General features: G+C 40.5%; 1 protein-coding gene across 3 annotated transcripts in view; it reads left to right on the top strand.

Moving 5' to 3' along the window:
• The window catches only part of NHSL1 (NHS like 1), a 103,028-nt gene that overhangs the window by 49,014 nt on the left and 35,137 nt on the right, over positions 1–18,877 (top strand). For all 3 annotated transcript variants that reach the window (XM_045544454.1, XM_045544453.1, XM_045544455.1), the window contains exon 3: positions 12,425–12,552. In XM_045544454.1, the coding sequence (XP_045400410.1) occupies positions 12,425–12,552 (128 nt within the window). The remainder of the gene's footprint in view (positions 1–12,424; positions 12,553–18,877) is intronic.

The following is an 18,877-nucleotide window of genomic DNA, read 5'->3' as shown; positions in this document are numbered from 1 at the left end:
TTTTTCTGTCACTTAAAAAAAATGACATATAACACAAACAAGTACATAGGTCAAAAAATTGAACATGACCCAAACTCCAGAGACTTCCTGAATCATGCTTTCAGGATGGAGACTAGACAATTTATGATCTCTGTGTTCCCATCTAAGCTCTAAAATTCTTATTGGCCTCTCAGTACCTAACTGTTTAAAGGCTGATATGTATGAAATTTATTGACACAAGGATATAACTGGCTGCTGAGCAATAAGTCCTAACAAGCAGGGTTGTGTAAAATCAAGTTTGTATTGACATAAAAATTTTCTCAGCGCATACCGCAAGTGAGGCACTGGGCTGGATATTGCAGTCAAAGCTGATGACGCTGGTGTTTTCCTCGAAGCTTAGAGCTAGCCACAGAGATAAGGTGTATGTGTGACTAACTCATGTCCAAGGTTGATGGTGGTGGTATCATGGAACCTCACCCTGCCCTGCCCCTGGGCGTTGTCTTTTAAACATAAACTCTTTTAACTCATGTTATCCTTAAATCATAATTGTTTTAATGTCATGCCTCTCCCTGGTTAGAAATCCTTCACCAGCTCCCCATCGCAGACAGGGTGACACCTAAGCTCTTTATCGTGCAAGAGCCTTCATGAACTGACCCGTTTTTCTCTCCTTATCTGCAAAATCACCCTTTCTCTCCAGGCATTCCTACCCTCCAGTCGCGTTCTCTGCCTTCTGCCTTCACATGGAAGGATAAAGTCCTTCATCTGGAATGCTAGCTTGCCTTGCCTTCTTTTCTCTCCACCACATGTCCCAAGCCGTACCTTTTCCCCTCTGAACCACCTCTCACACCTGGCTAGCTCGTATTTCTCCTTTGAGAGTCATCCTGTGGGGCCGGAGCCCCCACAAAGCTTTCCTAGCCTCCCCTGGGCAACACCAGGCAGCCCTTAACTTTTCCACACGTCCCCACGGAACCTTGCACTCCTCCATTAAACTGCTTATGATACACTGCGTAATTGTGTTTGCACATTTATGTCCCCTCCTGACAGCAAGACCCTTGGGAGCAGGACCTTGTCTTTTCACTTGTGTGTCCCCAGCACACAGTCCAGTGTGTGGCACTGTAAATTCTGTTGCATTTGTGGAGGTCCGTCCTGTAAAATGTTTGGAAAGGTCTAGAACTCAGGAGAGAGATCAGAATCAAAGCCAGAATTGGAGATAATATGGGGGTGACGAGATTGGGGATGAAGAAAGCAAGGGGCGAGGAAGGCTTTATTTTAGGGGGCTGGGAAGGAGAGTTGATAAAAAGTACCTGGGAAAGAAGAAAGTCAATCAGAATGAGGCACTGGTCAGGGTGCTCGGGGACAGGGAGCAAGTCATCAGAAGCAGGGGCCATTGAATTGGCCATTGGTGACCTTAGAGCAGTTTCAAGGAAGCCTTTAAATTAAGAAGCCAGATTTCATGATAAGGATAAAAATAAGGATTATTTTTATAAGCATAAAAAGAATGAAAGTATTTTTTTTAAGAAATAAAGATGAATAGGGAAAGCGTGGTGGCTCACGCCTGTAATCCTAGCACTCTGGGAGACCAAGGCGCGAGGATCACTTGAGGCCAGGAGTTCAAGATCATTCTGAGCAACAGTGAGACCCCGACTCTACAAAAAATAAAAAAAATTAGCTGGGCATGGTGGTACATGCCTGTAGTCCCAGCTACTCGGGAGGCTGAGGCAGGAGGATGGCTTGAGCCCAGGACTTTGAGGTTGCAGTGAACTATGATGATGCCACTGCACTCTAGCCCGGGCGACAGAGTGAGACTCTGTCTCAAAAAAAAGAAAAGAAAAGAAATAAAGGTGAATGAAGGATGCCAACAAAAGCAGACAGAGAAGAGACAGTATCTTGAGATGGTGACTGGGTAGAGCTAATATTATTGTTTTAAAAACTAGAGCCTTCTAAAACTTGGTTGTAGACAAAAGGAACCAATTGGAGGGGAAAAGATTGCAGATAAGAAAAGAGAATGGGAGCATGTTCCCCGAGGAGGCAGGAGGCAGAGAACTCAGGCAAGGTGCAGGGTCGGAGGTTGCAGCTTCTGTCTCCCAGAGAGCGAAGGGGGACAGCGTGTTTGAGACGGGGCCAGGGAATGTTGAGGCTGTTCTTTTTAGGTGGTGTGGGAGCCCTGACAGAGACATGGCCCCACCATGTTGTTAGTTCTTTGGCGAAAAGGATGATTTTAGTTGGTGCTCTGTCACTCAGTTCTTGTGAATTTAAGTAGGTTGACTTTTCAAAGACACATGATAATTTTAAAAGGCTTTTTAAAGACATATTTTTGGTATTTCATTAGACACTTGGAATTTTTGTCCTGAGGGAAAGTTGCCCAACCTGGTGAAACAGTGGATTAAATTCCCTGCTGAGAAAAGAGAAGAGCAAAGAGCAAAAAATACGGGATTAAACAGAATGGAAATTCTATACAAAAGGGGCTGTTTAATTTCTCATGTCAGATTTGATGGCTCACAAAGTTTTCTATACTGCTAGCTACTGCTCTGAGTATGCTAACCCTGAAAGAAGTGCTTTCCTCAGCATGGTTAACCTGGGAGAGGGAAATCAGATGCAAGAGCAAAGGAAAAATGAACAATCACTGCTTTTTCAGATAGTTAAAGAGACATGTTGCCCTTTTTTTTTTTTAATGGCAAGCAACACACAAAAGATAGAATGGCAAAGACAGTCATTTAAATGATCCAGGTCTTCACAAAGCACTATGGATTATTTCAACAAAAGGCTTTTTGTTTTGTTTTTGTGTCCTGTAGCCAGTCTGCTGTTTCAGCAATTCTATTTTAACTCTTGATAAAGTAAGTAACTTGAGTGGCCTCTGTATTTCACTCAATGCAGCATGAAAATGGTACATTGAAGGCACTGTGGAGAAGGTTTGTTATCTGTCGTTGATGGTACAACTGAAGGCTCTGGTGTTGGCTTAGAATCTTTGCAGGCGATTTGATATCGAGTAACCTTGGTGATGCTCCTTGCCTGCCAGAGATAGGGCGTTTTAATTCTAAAGTGAAATGAGATCACCTCCAATTTGGCCGCACTCTGGTGGTGCTCAGCTAGAACTTGCAGACTCTTAGCACACTCGCATTAATCGTGGGTATCAGAAAGCTTTCACCTTAATTTAAATCAGATTTAGTTCTTCAAGGCTTCTTAAATTAATTTGGGCATGTGAAGAGAAGAAATGTTAAAAACTGGCTTTCTGCAATGGCAAATGGCATCTTAATAGGAATTCTTGCCATGGTGTGCAATGAAAAACAAGGCTAACAGTTTTTCCAACGGCTTAAGTTTTAATATTTAATTCCTAAGTTTTGGGGAGAAGTTTTTGTTTCCCTCTGATAGAAATTAACCGTAGAGGGAGAATGTTAATCAAAATGGCCTTTTTTTTTTAACCCTTCTATGTAGAATGAGATTGCCTAGGGTGTTCAATGTCAATGAGATGTTGGTCTCCTCATTGACATTAAATGGGGGGGAGGGCCCTTTTTCCAGCATGTGTTAATACTAGTCAGCAAACTGGTTTCTAGTTTGACTGTTGAGCTGATGACCACAATCAGTAGTGTATTCCCTCTGTTTCTCCACCTTCCCCATCCTGGTCCTTTTATTTTGCCAAATACACTATGTAGATTGAAACAAGAAGTTACTTGGAATTGTGCTAAAATAATTTTTAGGCAGTCTGCCTGTCATTCATTTTTCTTCTCCCCCTGCTAAGAAACCCATCCATTCATTTCAAAGGTGGCATTCCGTCACCATCTCTCTTCCCTCTTGCTCCTCCCCTAAACTTGTCTGGGAGCTTTCTCTGAAAGTGCAGCTTTCCTGTGGCGTCTGTTCTGCCTGGCCAGAAAGCTTTTGGGAGTTACTCATGAAGCAGTTAGCTTTTTGTTCTGGATTTGGTCAGTTTCCCTGAAATTCTGCTAAGACTTGGGTAGATAATAACCCCTATCAAGCACTGAACATCATTTTCCCTGTCTCATCCTGGCCCACTCACACCCCCATCCTCTTATTTCTTAAATATATAAGTGTGGATGGGAGAAGGAGCCTATTGAATGGGAGGGCATTAAATTCTGTGTTGATGCTGGTCCCAGCCCATGCCTCTGAAATTATGCGTAATAAACCCTGAAGACAGGGACTACCAGATAAATAGGCAGGACATATGGCTTGGGTTAATTAAGGAGGAAAGTGTGGCTAAGGATAAAATCCACCTGGGTGAGGGATGGGGCCAGCACCTCTCTCATATAATCACAGCACCCTTTCAGGTACACTGCTGCACAAATACAGATCATTCATTCATTTAATGAACTCACTGAGCACCTGCCAGCCACCCACACCAAGCCAGGTCACATAGGGCTTAGAAACCATTAGGGAGACTTTGGCTTTCACTTTTAGGGCATGGGAAGTCATTGGAGAGATTTGAGCTAAGGAGTGACATAATCTGACCATTTTAAAGTTGATCAACTTGGATCCATGTTAAAAGTTCACAGTAAGAAGGACCGGGTGCGGGAATAGGACACTAAGCAGGTGAGAATGGTGGTGGCCTGATCAGGAAGCTTCCCCTGCAACTGGAGCTGAAGTGGGTCGTTAAAATAAATACAAGAAGCCTCCAAGCATTTTAAGGAAATCTTGTCACATGTAAGGTGCTTCTACAGTAGCAAAATTAAAGCTTTTCCTGAAACAAAACAGTATTCTTTAAGGGCTAAAAGTAGATGCCAGATATAGCATCTCCCCCAACCCCCAATTGGTCTGTACCGTATCAGCTGAATTCTTCATTCTGGGTTTCCCGTTAGGTTATTATTGAAGAGTGTGGATCATTTGCGACAAAATAAAAGAAACAAACGAACTCTCTTTCCTCTTTGGGCCTTTTGTCATTTCTCATGAGGAATAGATAGGAAGTCTACAAATACCAAAATTCTATTGCCCTTTTCAGGAGCCCCTGCCCGCACCTCCTCTGAGCAGAGAAGACTTCTCTTCTGCCTTCACCTCCACCCAGACGGGTAGCATGTCAACCCTCTTGGATTTTGTTTCTGCCTCTCCATGGGTATTTGCCTTACTCTGATACAGTTTTCTCATAGTGTGGCTTGCAGGCCAGCAGCGTCAGCAATGACTTAGGGACTTGTTAGAAATGCAAGTTCTTGGGCCCCGCCCCATGACCTGCTGACTCAGACATGGGCGTGTACCCTGCAAGATTTTTAACAAGCCCTCCAAGGAATTCCCATTCACCTTAATTTGGAAAACCACCACTCTGTAAATTGGCATGTGAACATGTTTAATCAGGCAGCTAAATTGTAAGCACTTTAAAAGGTGGAACTAACCCTTCAACCCCACCATTCATGACAAGCTAGGGTTCTAACACACAACCATTCAATTTCAGAGTTTGAGCTCTTAACTGCTGTTGCTCCTCTCTCTGGTGGGTAGCAGCAGGTGACTCGAGAAACTCGGATTTGATGCCCCTGCCTATTCATTCTGTGTTGTCTCCAAGTTAGCACTATCTGAAGAGTATTCAGAGGTTTAGAAAGAAATGCTTGGCTAAAGCCCGTCAGGAGAATCATAGAACCTGTAGGTTGGGAAGAAAACACGATTGTCACCAGTGTGATTTCCCTTTTTCCAACTTTCTGCCGGAATAAAAGTCTGGATAACATTTTCTCCCTTCTTAAGGCAAGGTAAGACTCATTCCCTTCAGGACACTTCCCTTTTCCTTGACACCAGGATGATAGTTGGCATGTTTTCCGATTGGCCCTCTTTTTCTTGAGTCACCTGCAGTTAAGCAAATTGTACTCTGGAACATTTCGTCTTTATATGTGTCATTAAGAGATATTTACTCTTAGAACCTTTAGAATGGCTTGGGCTTAATTGTTAGAGCTATGTAATTTCTCTTTATCCATGTTTTATATTAGTTTGAATGCTACATGTCATTGAAGCTATGATTGGTCAAGATGTGATGTATTTATTAAGAGATAAATTTGAGTTTAACACTTGATATGTAATAGTATGCTTTTATGCCATTGTAAGTATTCTTGTATAGCTATATAATAACTCTTATGAAAGGAGGGAAAGGGGGGAAAGGATGAAAAATTAGTCTAATAATAAGCCAAAGGGCATAATTTGTAAAAAAAAATTATTTCAGCGTATTATGAGGGTACAAATGTTTACGTTACATATTGTTGCCTTTGCCCCACCCAAGTCAGAGCTTCAAGCGTGTCCATCCCAAAGGGCATAATTTTTTGAAACCTATCATTTAAAATTGCTATCAAATTATCTAGGAAATTATCTAGGAAAAGGTCTGTGCTAAATCCACAGTGTCTTTAAGATTTAACACAGCTTTTCAACTCGCTTGATATGCTACAAATAACTAAGTAACTTAAATGTTTGAACATGTATAGTCTCTTAATTATTAATAATGTTCTAGTTTGTTTATCTTGAAGACAATTTAAATAAATTGAGGTTCAACTGCTTTGAAGAATTTATGGAAAATCCAAATGTATTTTTGGAAAACGTATTGTACATGAGTCACAAGGCAGAATCTTAGCTACGGTGTCAGCATGATTTCTTTCTCTTTTCCAGTATTACCAAACCCAATAAATTAATGAAGTGGTAGGTAAATTCCTTCTATTTTAAAATGCATTTTGGTTTGATTTTCATTAAGGAAATAAGTTCTCTGATGTTTACAAAGTGTAGTATTTAAGTGCAGTCAGTTTTTTCTATGTGCTTACTTGAAAGCTCAAACTAGATTCTTTAGCTGTATGATACCCGAGACAGCTTTGGACTAGAATTGATTTTCTTCTCAACGTAAATGTTTGAAGTCTTATGTATTCTCAGTCCTCCTGAACTTAGATGAAGCTATACTATAGAACTGGTCTTTTACCCTGTTGTTAATAATCCGATGGATTATTAACCAGGATAGAAGTATAGAAACCTGGACCTACCAGAAACTTGCCACATGGGTTTCATAGTCCACAAGACAGATATAATATCTGCTTTCCTTCAATTCTATCAGAATTGTTTTAAACATAAATCAAATAATGATGGCAAAGGGCTTTCAGTTTAGGAAAGTGTCAGTAGTACTAGCTTTAAAAATCAGTGATCTGAAAAAAGGACTGTTTAGACTCTGGCTCATCGTAGGACATTCTCACTGAAGCAGCACGTCATGACCATTATTCTTACAATTAACTTTAGAACTGGAGTCCTCCCAGTGTTTAATGACCCTGAATTATAGGAAGAAGATTATAAAAGATTTAATACTGTTAAAAATAAACCACATTCAGCTTTTAAAACATGGTATGTCTAGAATACTGTGCTGTTGTGAAATACCAAAATTGTGCTTTTAACTTGAATGTTTCAAAACTGTCCTAGGAGTTCATGCTCATGCACACCAGCGCTGCCCATACAACCTGAAAAATGACAAACTAACCTACTGAACCGGTCCTTCCGGCTTTTCACGCAGCAGTACTTGTTTCAAATACAGTTGACCCTTGAACAATGTGGGTTTGAACTTAACGGGCCCACTTATACTCGGATTTTTTCGACATTAGTAGCCCTTTCTATCAGCGGGTTCCGCGTCCCGAACCGAATGCGGATGGAAAATACAGTATTGGTGGGATTCGGCACCTGAGCATATGGAGGGCAGCGTTGCCTGTGCGCGGGTTCTGAGGGGTGACTGCCGGACTCCAGTATGCTCGGATTTCAGTGTGCGCGGGGGTCCTAGAACCAATGGCCCTCAAATACCAAAGAATGACTGTACTTTTTTCATCATTCCTTTCTCTTCTTTCTCACACAATCTAAAACATCAGCAAACTTCTCACTTTTTTTCTTTCAGCATCCACTCATCTTCCCATGTCATTTCCTTGGGGAATGGAAAAGCAAATCTCATTTTATTCCCACTTTGCAATCAATTTCTGTCTCTTCTCCTCCTCCTCCCCCTCCCCCTCCCCCCCCTCCCCCTCTCATTTAAGCAGGTCATACTTAGTTCTTGACTTAAATAGATGGTTACTATTTCCCCTCACAGTATGTTTCAGAATCTGTATAATAAACTCAGGAAATTTCACTGCATAGTATGCTTTCTTTCACAGAATTATACATATGAAAAATATCAGTCATGACAAATTATACAAATCAATGGTAAAAATGCCCATGTGTTTTTATTAGCATCACTAAGTGACTTGCTTTTTCCTCATACAGATAATATGTATAAAGTAGTTTGAAGTAATCCCCCCTTATCCTAGGTTTTACTTTCCACAGTTTCAGTTACCCATGGTTAACTATGGTCCAAAAATATTAAATGGAAAATTCCAGAAATAAGCAATTTGTATGTTTTATTTTTTATTTTTTTTTAGAGAGAGGGTCTTGCTCTGTCACCCAGGCTAGAGTGCAGTGACACAATCACAGGTTATTGTTGCCTCAAACTCCTAGGCTCAAGTGATCCTCCTGCCTCAGCCTCACAAGTAGCTAGGACTGCGGGTGCATGCCACCACGCCTGGCTAATTTAGAAAAAAATTTTTCTGTAGCGATGGAGTCTTACTGTGTTTCCAAGGCTGGTCTCAAACTCCTGGCTTCAATTGATCCTCCCTCCTCAGCCTCCTAAAGTGCTGGGGTTAAGGCATGAGCCACCATGCCCAGCCGGAATTCATAAGTTTTAAATTGTGTGCCATTCTCAGTAGTGTGATGAAATCTCGCATTGTCCTGGTCCATCCTGCCTGGAATGTGAATCATCACTGTGTTCAGTGTGTTCATGGGCCACCCACTCGTGAGTCTTCTCGGTGATCGGACAGGTGACCAGATTGATGGTAACGGAATTGCAGTGCTTATGTTCAAGTCACCCTTACTTAATAAGGGCCCCCAACGACAAGAGTAGTGACGCTGGCCATTTGGATATGCCAAAGAGAAGTAGTCAAGTGCTTCTTTTAAGTGAAAAGGTGAAAGTTCTCGACTTAATAAGGACAGAAAAAAACCCAAAAATATATGCTAAGGTTGCCCATGTCTATGGTAAGAACAAATCTTCTATTCATGAAATGATGACAGAAAAAGAAACTCGTGCTAGTTTTGCTGTCTCACCTCAAACTTTATCATAGGTATGGATGCATAGGAAAAACCATAGTGTATATAGTGTTCAGTACTGTCTGTAGTTTCAGGGCACGCACTCTGAGTCTTGGAATGTATCCCCCAAGGATAAGGGGGAAAAACTGTATTAAAAAATTGAACATCTGAAGAATAGCTTAATGCCTAAAGGTTTGGGGGCCAAAGCAGTACTAAATTCATGTGATTGTCAAATGACCATCTAGCTCTATGACATTATTTTTTTTCTTGTATATTTAAAACTTTGATCTACCGAGAAATGTTTGCCCATTGTCCTTGTGCTAAAGAAAATGGTTTGACATGAAAGGAAGAAGGAGGAAATTGGTGATTTGGAAAGCAGAGGACAGGACAAACAGTAATACCTTTATCCAGGCAGTACAGTGAGAACAATAACACGGTTTTACTCTGAATTTCTTTGCAAAAAGAGTATGTGTTAAAGATAGCTCTTCTATTACATTTAGTATCTTGTTTCTAGCCTGTAGTTGCTGGCATAACCTGGCTTTAAATTATGCTCTGCCTTGTAGTTTCTCTCTGAGTTTAGTGTTTGAAAAGTCTTTGTTTATTCACGATGGCTCGCGCTTACTTACGTCTCACTCTGTCTCACTCCGTAGACAATAAACTCAGTTTTTAATGAACAAAGCCCTGGTTCTAGAAACTGAGATCTGTTGCAACTTGACAAGAGGAAATTTTCCTAGGTCTCCTTTAGAGTTGGAATAAGTGACAATGGAATTTGATAAGTTTACTAGATTTCAGAAATTTAATAAGTGAAAAAAAATTGGTCATCTACCATAGGTTTATACTGCCTGGTTTAATCATAGACCCAGTATCATATTTCATTTGCTATACTACTATTTGTTATATTACTATTCAAACATTTCTGTGACATAAACTTCATGGTGGAAAAGAGATGCATTGTCTTTTTAACTGGGCTCAAAAAGGTGACACACACTGAAAGTAATAACAATCACCAGCCTTTCATGCTTTTAACACATGGATACTGATTTTGTGATATTTGGTCTTTTAAAATTTCATAGATGTCAAGTCATGTTGGCTATTTTTAATATTATTGCCAAGAATATCAAACTAATAATCACCCTTAGAAACAATCTCACCTAGCAGACTTGTCTTATTTCCTAGGAGAAAAGATCTCTTTTCCAAATACAATCTTAAATGGTATCTAATACATAAAACGGATTTTTTAAAGTAATGTTCGAATAGTGTTGTTTTATAACTTAAACTTCTTATAGGGTTAATTAATGAAGCAAAAAAGACCATTTGAATAACAAAAGGATTTAGTTTGAAAGGGCCTTGGCCTCCACCTTATTTTGTTTTATTTGTAAAGTATTTCAAAACCTTGAATTACATAGATAAGTAGCTGCAAGTGTTAACAGTTTATATTGGTTTATTTTGCAAGGTTCACCCTAAACCTTAGGAGAGGTCAGTTCTACAGAGATAGCAAGAATAGCTTTACCACAGGAAAGTTAAATTTAGCTACACAAGTTAATGAATTAATTCCCTGCATTGTGTTAAAATCTGGTGTGCAAAACTGTGGATCTTGAGCATTATTTTTTTTAAAATAGCTAGTTGTTCAAAGAAAATCAGATCTAATATTTACAGAATCCCAGAACTCTGCAGAAAACACTGTTTAAAAACTGCTAATCATACTTTTTGAAACATTGTCTCTATAGCATGAGAGTAGAGATTCTGAGCGTACTATTTATTTATTTTAGAAAAATTGTCAAATGTTAGAGAAAATGTGAAAATATTTCACATTATAAAGGGTTAGATTAGTATGAGTAAATTCTCATTTTAAAATGTGTTATGTTCTGGAAGTTTCAGAAATTAAAAAAAAAAAAAAATCTATTTTAATCAACATTACAAGTAGTTGCCAGCCCAGACCACACGTTTTTTAACCTGTAAATAACTGAAATGGTATCATTTAACTATTTTATGATTACCTATGCATTTTTTAGTTAGCTTGGCATTCTACTAGATCCTAATTTTTATCTGATTTGCAGTTCTGAATTGGAAACTTTCTGTATCCACTCCCACAGGAGAATGAGGATTTTTTTATTCCCTGGTTTATTTAAAATTAGTCTAATATTTTTATCCCTCCACTGAAGTGAGCTATCTCCTCTTTGAGGAAGAATCATAGATCCTAATGTTAGAAAAGAACTCTGAAGATGCCCTAGTTTAGTTCTGTGCCTGTAGGTGAATGGTTTTGTAAAGCTGTGCAAAGAGAAAAACTTCCAAAACCAAACACAAAAAGCTGGATAGTTAAAGGAACTCTGTGGCAAATCCTTTGGCGAGGCAAATGCCCCTTTGTGTGTCTGGCTTTAAAAAGCCATTAGAACTTTTCTTAGAGCGCTGTTTCCCACTGATGAGGGTCCCCAGTGCAGTGGTTCCCCTTGAAGAGAATCCTAGTCTCCACACAGCCTGTGGCGCTGGTCCCCTGCGATCCAGGGTACCATGGCCCCTGGGTACCTTTCACTTGATTGTGCCAGGGATTCTTCTGTGGACTGGCAGACATCTCGGGTTGGCACCTGGCTTCATATTAATTTCCACACAGCGTTTATAGGCTATTTGGCATCAAAATTAAGTTGAGAACTAAAAATAAAATGAGAGCATTATAATCCATGATCTCTTGTGTCACCTCCAGCTGATGAGTCTAGGCAAAAATCATGGCATGAAAATTGCTTGGGTCTCGCTCTGTTGCCCAGGCTAGAGTGCAGCGATGATGCAATCGTAGCTCAATGTAACTTCGAACTTCTGGGCTCAAGTAGTCCTCCTGCCTCAGCGTCCTGGGTAACTAGGGATATTTTTTGTAGAGACAGGGTCTTGCTATGTTGCCCAGGCTGATCTCAAGCTTCTGGCCTCAAACATTCCTCCTGCTTTGGCCTCCCAAAGCACTGGTATTACAGCCATGAGCCACCACACCTGGCCTGTATTTTTTTTTTAAATATGGAATAACATAATCAATTATTTTGTGTCAGAAATTATAGTATAGTAATTAAGGCCCTGGGTTAATATTCTGAGCCCACTGCTTACTTGCATAACATTATAGAATGAATAATATATTTACTCTTAGCTTCAATTTCCTGTGAGTAAAGTGCAGTTAATGATGGTATCTACCTCACTGGGTTGTTGTGAACTCTAAAGATAATCCATTAAAGTGTATTAAGGTATATAGTAGGTGCTTTAATAATTCTTAGTTGTTCTTATCATCATTTTCATTATTAATATTATTTTTAATCCTATTATGCCTAGGAAAGTATTACTTAAAATACTAAGTGAAGAAAGGTAAAAATTCTGGTTTTTAATGCCCCTTCTCCCCTTCCCACCTGTACCTCTGCAGAATGTGATAAGTTGCGGCGGGATGGCTACCGAAGTTCTCAGTACTATTCTCAGGGACCCACCTTTGCAGCCAACTCCAGCCCGCTCTGCGATGATTATCAAGATGAGGATGAAGAAACAGATCAAAAGGTAAGGCTTCTAAGTTCAACGTGGGATCCTGGATAGATGCCAGAATACAGAAAGGTCATACATGGAAAAACTGGTGAAATTAGAATAAAGTCTACATTTTATTTTATTTTATTTTTTATTTATTTATTTTTTTTGGAGACAGAGTCTCACTCTTTTGCCCTGGCTAGAGTGCCGTGGCGTCAGCCTAGCTCACAGCAACCTCAAACTCCTGGGCTCGACCAATCCTACTGCCTCAGCCTCCCGAGTAGCTGGGACTATAGGCATGCGCCACCATGTCCGGCTAATTCTTTCTATATATTTTTAGTTGTCCAGATAATTTCTTTCTATTTTTTAGTAGAGATAAGGTCTCGCTCTTGCTCAGGCTGGTCTTGAACTCCTGACCTTGAGCGATCCTCCCGCCTCGGCCTCCCAGAGTGCTAGGATTACAGGGGTGAGCCACCGTGCCTGGCTACTCTCAGTTACTTTGAAACATACGATACATTATTATTGACATAGTTATCCTGCTGTGTAGTCGATCTGAAATCTTATTCCTCCCGTCTATCTTTAACTTTGCATCCTTTGATCAACAACTCCACATTCCTTTCCTCCCCACCCACATTTTTATTACAGAATGTGTTTCTTATTTCTTTAAAGGTATTTTTATATATTAGATTTACCCTTTAGACTTGAAAATATACACAGACAATATCTTACTATCATGGGAAAAGCAGCTGTTTCAAAATTGGTCTGATCGTTAATTTTGAAAACTTTTATTTTCTCTTGTTGGCATGGGTAAGGAAAATGAAAACCAGAAGATGAATTGTATAGTGAGACTTTTGTTTATCCAGATAGACCTCAGCCTTACACTAATGCTCAAAGAAGGAAGAAAAGTTTATAGTGGGGCCCAGTAAGACAAAGATGATTTCTGTGTGTAGCATGATTGTACAAGTTGTGAGTATCCGAGTATAGAGTCCCTGGTAAATTGGCATTATCGTGACAGCATCCTAAAATCTTCTGGAAGATGGAAAAATAGTTTCCAAATTCTCACATAACTCTTTACTTACCATGACATTGTACTCTGTGGGCTCATCCATTCAACAGTTTATTGAATAATTACGGCTAAGCAAATATTGGCCCTGAATGAGAGTCTTTATTAGTGTTTGTGACCCTTACCACCGCCCTTCTCTAGATCATGCTCATGCACTGATGCACCCAGGCTGCACAGCCACCAGTGGCTGTCATTTGGGACCCAGAAACATTCCTTAACCCTCCTCAATGTGTTACAAAAAAGAGCTCCTTTAAGCACTGAATTGTTATTCGTTTGCAAAATAAGTGCTTACTGAGCACCTCCTGTGTGCCAGGGACTATTCTAGGTGTTAGAGATGTAACAGTGACCCAAACAAAAGACATCCCTGCCCTCAACGGAGCTTTGATTTCATGGGGAGACACCAAGAACAAAGGCAGTCATGCACTGCTTAACGCCAGGGGTGCGCTCTGAGAAGTGCACCGTTAGGCGATTTCATCATTGTGCGAATATCATGGAGCGCGCTTGCACAGATCTAGATAGCGCAGCCTGCTCCATGCCTGGGCTAGATGGTGCAACCCAGTGCTCCTGGGCTACAAACCTCTGTAGCAGGTTACCATACTGTCAGCAACTGAAACACAATGGCAAGTATTTATGTATCTAAATATAGAAAAGGTATGATAAAAATATGGTATAAAAGATAAAAAAAAATGGCACACCTGAATAGGGCACTTACCATGAATGAAGCTTTCAGGGCTGCCAGTTGCTCTGGGCGAGTCAGCAAGTGAGTGGTGAGTGAACGTGAAGCGTGCGACATTACCGTGTGCTACTGTAGACTTCATAAACACTGTACACTTAGGGTGTGCTAAATGTATGAATAGGTTTTCTTTCTTCATTAATAAATTAACCTTAGCTTACTGTAACTTTTTTATTTTATAAACTTTTTAAATTGTTTAACTTTTTGACTCTTACAATAACACTTAGTTACTGTTATTTATAATGACTCTTACAAAAACGCCCATCGTAGAGCTGTATAAAAATATGTGCTTTCTTTATATCCTTTTTCTATAAGCTCTTCCCTAGTTTTTAAAATTTAAATTTATTTTTTACTTTTTAATCTTTTTTGTTTAAAAACTAAGACATGACAAAAAAGATTGAAAAGTAAAAAAAAAATTTAAATTTCCAAAAATAGAGAAGAGCTTATAGAAGAAGGATATAAATAAGGTGGGTCATAAATCCAGTGTCAAGTGTCCTTATAAGAGAGACACAGAGGAGAAGAAAAGACCAAGATAGAGTCAGAGGTTGGAGTTAGGCAGCCACAAACTAAGGAAAGCCTGGAACCTCCAGAGGCTGAAAGGGGCAAGGAGGGATTGCCCTTAGAGCATTCAGTGGGAATACAGCTCTACTGGCACCTCAATTTTGAACTCCTTCCTCCAAAACTGTGAGAAAATAAAGTCTGCTGTTATAAGCTGCTCACTAAGTGGTAATTTATTATGGCAGCTCCAGGAAACTAATACATTATTCAGCTGTATAAATTAAAGAGCATATACCCTTAGGTTGTAATTGTAGATTATTAGATAGGCACAAGTGGGAGCCTTACTTGTTTTGGTCACCACCAAATGCAGAAAGCCAGCCACATAGTAGGTGCTTAATAAATGTGTTGCTAAATGTCAAAAAAAAAAACCAAAAAAAAAACTAAGGCACAAATGCACACATTAACCTAAGCGTACAAAGGATCAGAATCACCAGTATCACTGTCTTCCACCCCCACATCTTGTCCTACTGGAAAGTCTTCAGGGACAGTAACATGCACAAAGTTGTCATCTCTGATGAGAACAGTGCCTTTTTCTGGAATACCTCCTGAAGGGTATGCCTGACGCTGCTTTACAAGTAGGAGGAATGAACTCTAAAATAATGATAAAGTATAGTATAGTAAATACATGAAGAGTAACATAGTCATTTGTTATCTTTATCAAGTATTATATGCTATATGTAATTGTATGTGCTAGAGTGTTATATGACTGGCAGCAGTAGGTGTGTTTACACTAGCATCACCACAAACATGGGAGTAATGTGTTGTCCTTGGTGTTATGACAGCTACAACATCACTAGGCAATAGAAATTTTTCAGCTCCATTGGGACCACCATCGTATATGTGGTCTGTTGTTGACTGAAACATCATTATGCAGCACATGACTGCATAATCTTGCTATGTTAGAAAGTGGCATGTGCTGTGAAGCAAAATAAATCAGAGGGAAGGGCGGTTACAATTTTAAATTAAAAGGATAGGCTTTACTACGCAAGGAGGTGAATGGAATTGAAAGAGTGAGCCATGCAAAAACGATGCATTTCTGGAAGAATATTCCAGAAAGACGATGCAACCACTGCAATAAATGTTTTTAGGGATATATGTTATATATCAGATACTACAAAATGCAAGATTAATAAGATATCTATACTTGCCTTAAGGAATTTACAGCTCTCAGCGGTAGGGAGAACTAAGTAGAATAAAAAGTTTTATGTATGACCTGCCGCAGTAAGTGTTTAGTATATAGTAATATAGGGAAAAAAACCTCTTCTGACTTGGGCAGTCAGGAAATGGGGCCCGGCTTAGGAGACTCAAGTACATAAGGAGACTAGGTATAGGACTTACAATAGGCAAAAGGTAACTAAAGACCTAGAGCAAAAGAGTAGCTGTGTGAATACTAAGGAAGGGAGTAGTTAAGAGGGGTGGCATGTAGGAGTTAGGGGACCTATTTCAAGCTTGTTGTGTTTCTTTGGATGTATCATAGGCCCTTCAGGGCATTAATTTCCTTATGTAGAAAGTGGGAGTGGAATAAAATTGCTGTCTGCAATCTTTTGCACAAGCCCTTCATTCATTCGTTTGCTCAGTAAATATTTATTCAGCACCTCCAATATGCCAAGCATTGTTCTAGGTCCTGAGAAGCTGTCAAGTGAACAAGACAAAGTCCCTGCCATCAAAGGGATGGTTGAACAAACAAGCATAGTATTACACCAGGTAGTGCTAAGTGTACGAGGATGAATCAAACAACAGTGGGGAGAGTTCTAGAGTGACAGGACTGCCATTTTAGATTGAGTGTCCAAGAAGGACTCTCTGAGGGTCATCATTAGAGCAGACTTCAAGGTGAAGTGTAAGAACGCCACATGTGCAAGGCCTGAAGACTGCAATGTGGTTATCCTGTGCGAGGAATAGCCAGAAAGCAGAGCGGGTGGGCACTGAGCAAAGGGGAGAGAGGTAACACTGCCTTTGGGGGAGATAACCAAGGGCCAGGTCACATAGGACCTAATCAGCCATGGTAAGGATTTTGGATTTGTTGCTCCTGGGTGAAATGGGGAGTTGCTGGCAGAGTAGAGCAGGGAAGTAACATGATCTGATTTACTATTTCATGTGATTTGTCTGGCCACCGTATGAAGATTAGACCCCCAGAGTGGAAGATAGACACACAGAGAAGGCTATGGCAGTCATCCGGGCAAGAGACAGGCCATGGTGACTGGACCAGGGTGGCAGTGGGAGATTCTAGGTTTATTTTGAAAGTGGGTCCTATGGAATTTGCTGAAATTGTGTGACAAAGAAAAGAGTTGAGGATGACTCCATCTGCTATTTTCCCGGCATGGTCCCTCTAGCATCCCATTACAGAAATTATTTAACTCTACCCTCTTCCTGTCCATGCTCATCCTTCCCCAGCTGATATTACACGGGCCACCATTGCATTCACTTCTTTGCACGCACATTCAACTCTGCTAGCTCCACGCCTTCTGCCACTTTCCTGGCAAAGTCCCAACTCCAGTTTAATCCAGCTCTCCCCCTGCTTTGCGCTAAAGCCTGATTAGCTAAATGAGGCTAGAGAAAAACACCAGGTTATGTTTGCTAGTCTCGCTGTAAGTGTATGACCTCAAGTCTAATGTGCTGCCCAGGAATCCTGCTGTATTAACTCATCATCAGTTCATTCTTTCCTCTCCTGAGTTATATTTCACGCCTTCTCAAATCTCCAAATGCAACTTTCTCTGCTTTACTTACAGATCCTGTCTGCTATGGTTTGGATGTGGTTTGTTTGTCCCCACCCAAACTCATGCGGAAATTTGATCCCCAGTGTGGCGGTGTGGGGAGGTAGTTCCCAGCGGGAGGTGTTTGCATTATGGGGCAGATCTCTCATGAATAGCCTGGATGTGCCACAGGGAGTGAGTTCTCACTCTCCAGAGATGAGATTGGTTCTTACAAGTATCGATCAGTTCCTGTGATGAGAGTAGGCTGATAGAAAGCCAGAGCCCCTCAGGTTTTCTTCTCTTTGCAAGTATCTGCTTCCCTTTTGATTTTTTCCACTGTGTTGTGTCACGGCACGAAAATCCTCACCAGAAACCGGGCCATGCCCTTAAACTTCTCAGCCTGCAGAACCATGAGCTAAATAAACCTCTTTTCTTTATAAATTACCCAGTCTTAGGTATTCCTTATAGCGACACAAAATGGACTCAGACACTATCCTTGACATTTACTACACTGGGAAAAAGAAAGCAATCAGAGGTCTTATGTTTTCAAACTGTTTGCATCTCTTCCTTTGTGTTCTCACCCTTTCCTGCCACTGCAGTGGGTGAACAGTCCTTTTCTGCTCTGTCGCATCCCAGATCAGGGCCTGGCACGCAGTAGGCACTCAGTATTTTTCAACTGGGATGAATAAGGCCAACCACTCAAGGGCTTCATACTCACAATTTATCCCTCTGTCTTTGGCCTAATCAATTCTGTCTCTCAATTGCATCACAACCATCATTATACAAACGTGCTGTGTTTTCTTTCATCTTGAGGAAAACCTCCTTTGACCTTTAATGGCCCTCCAATTTGTACCACATTTATCGGTTTCCCTTTATAATAAGACTTCTCCAAAGAAATGTCTAGACTTGCTGTCTCCATTGCCTTTCCTCACAATCTCTTTTGAAGCCCCTCCAAACTTTTATCCCCAGCACACGACTGAAACTGTTCTTGTTAAGTCTACCAGTCACCTCCACGTTGCCAGATCTAATAGTTAATTCTCAGGCCTCATCTTATTCAACCTCTCAGCAGCATTTGACATTGTTTATGATTCTTTTCTTCTAAGAATACTTCCATTACCTGGCCTTCATGATACTTTACACTCCTGGTTTCCCCCTTCCCTCACTACCCATTGCCTCTCAGTCATTTGTTGTATGCTCCTTTTCTTCCAAATATCTAAAAGTTGGTTCAACCCAGGGGCTCCACCTCTGCTCCTCTGTAACAGACTCACTCCTTGGGTGATTTCGTCGAGTCCCATGGTTTTAAAACCCATGCACTGA

The sequence above is a fragment of the Lemur catta genome, chromosome 2 (assembly GCF_020740605.2).
Source record: "Lemur catta isolate mLemCat1 chromosome 2, mLemCat1.pri, whole genome shotgun sequence".
Taxonomy (NCBI): domain Eukaryota; kingdom Metazoa; phylum Chordata; class Mammalia; order Primates; family Lemuridae; genus Lemur; species Lemur catta.
The sequence above is the reverse complement of the archived record's forward strand: the minus strand, read 5'-3'. Positions and strand labels throughout refer to the sequence as shown.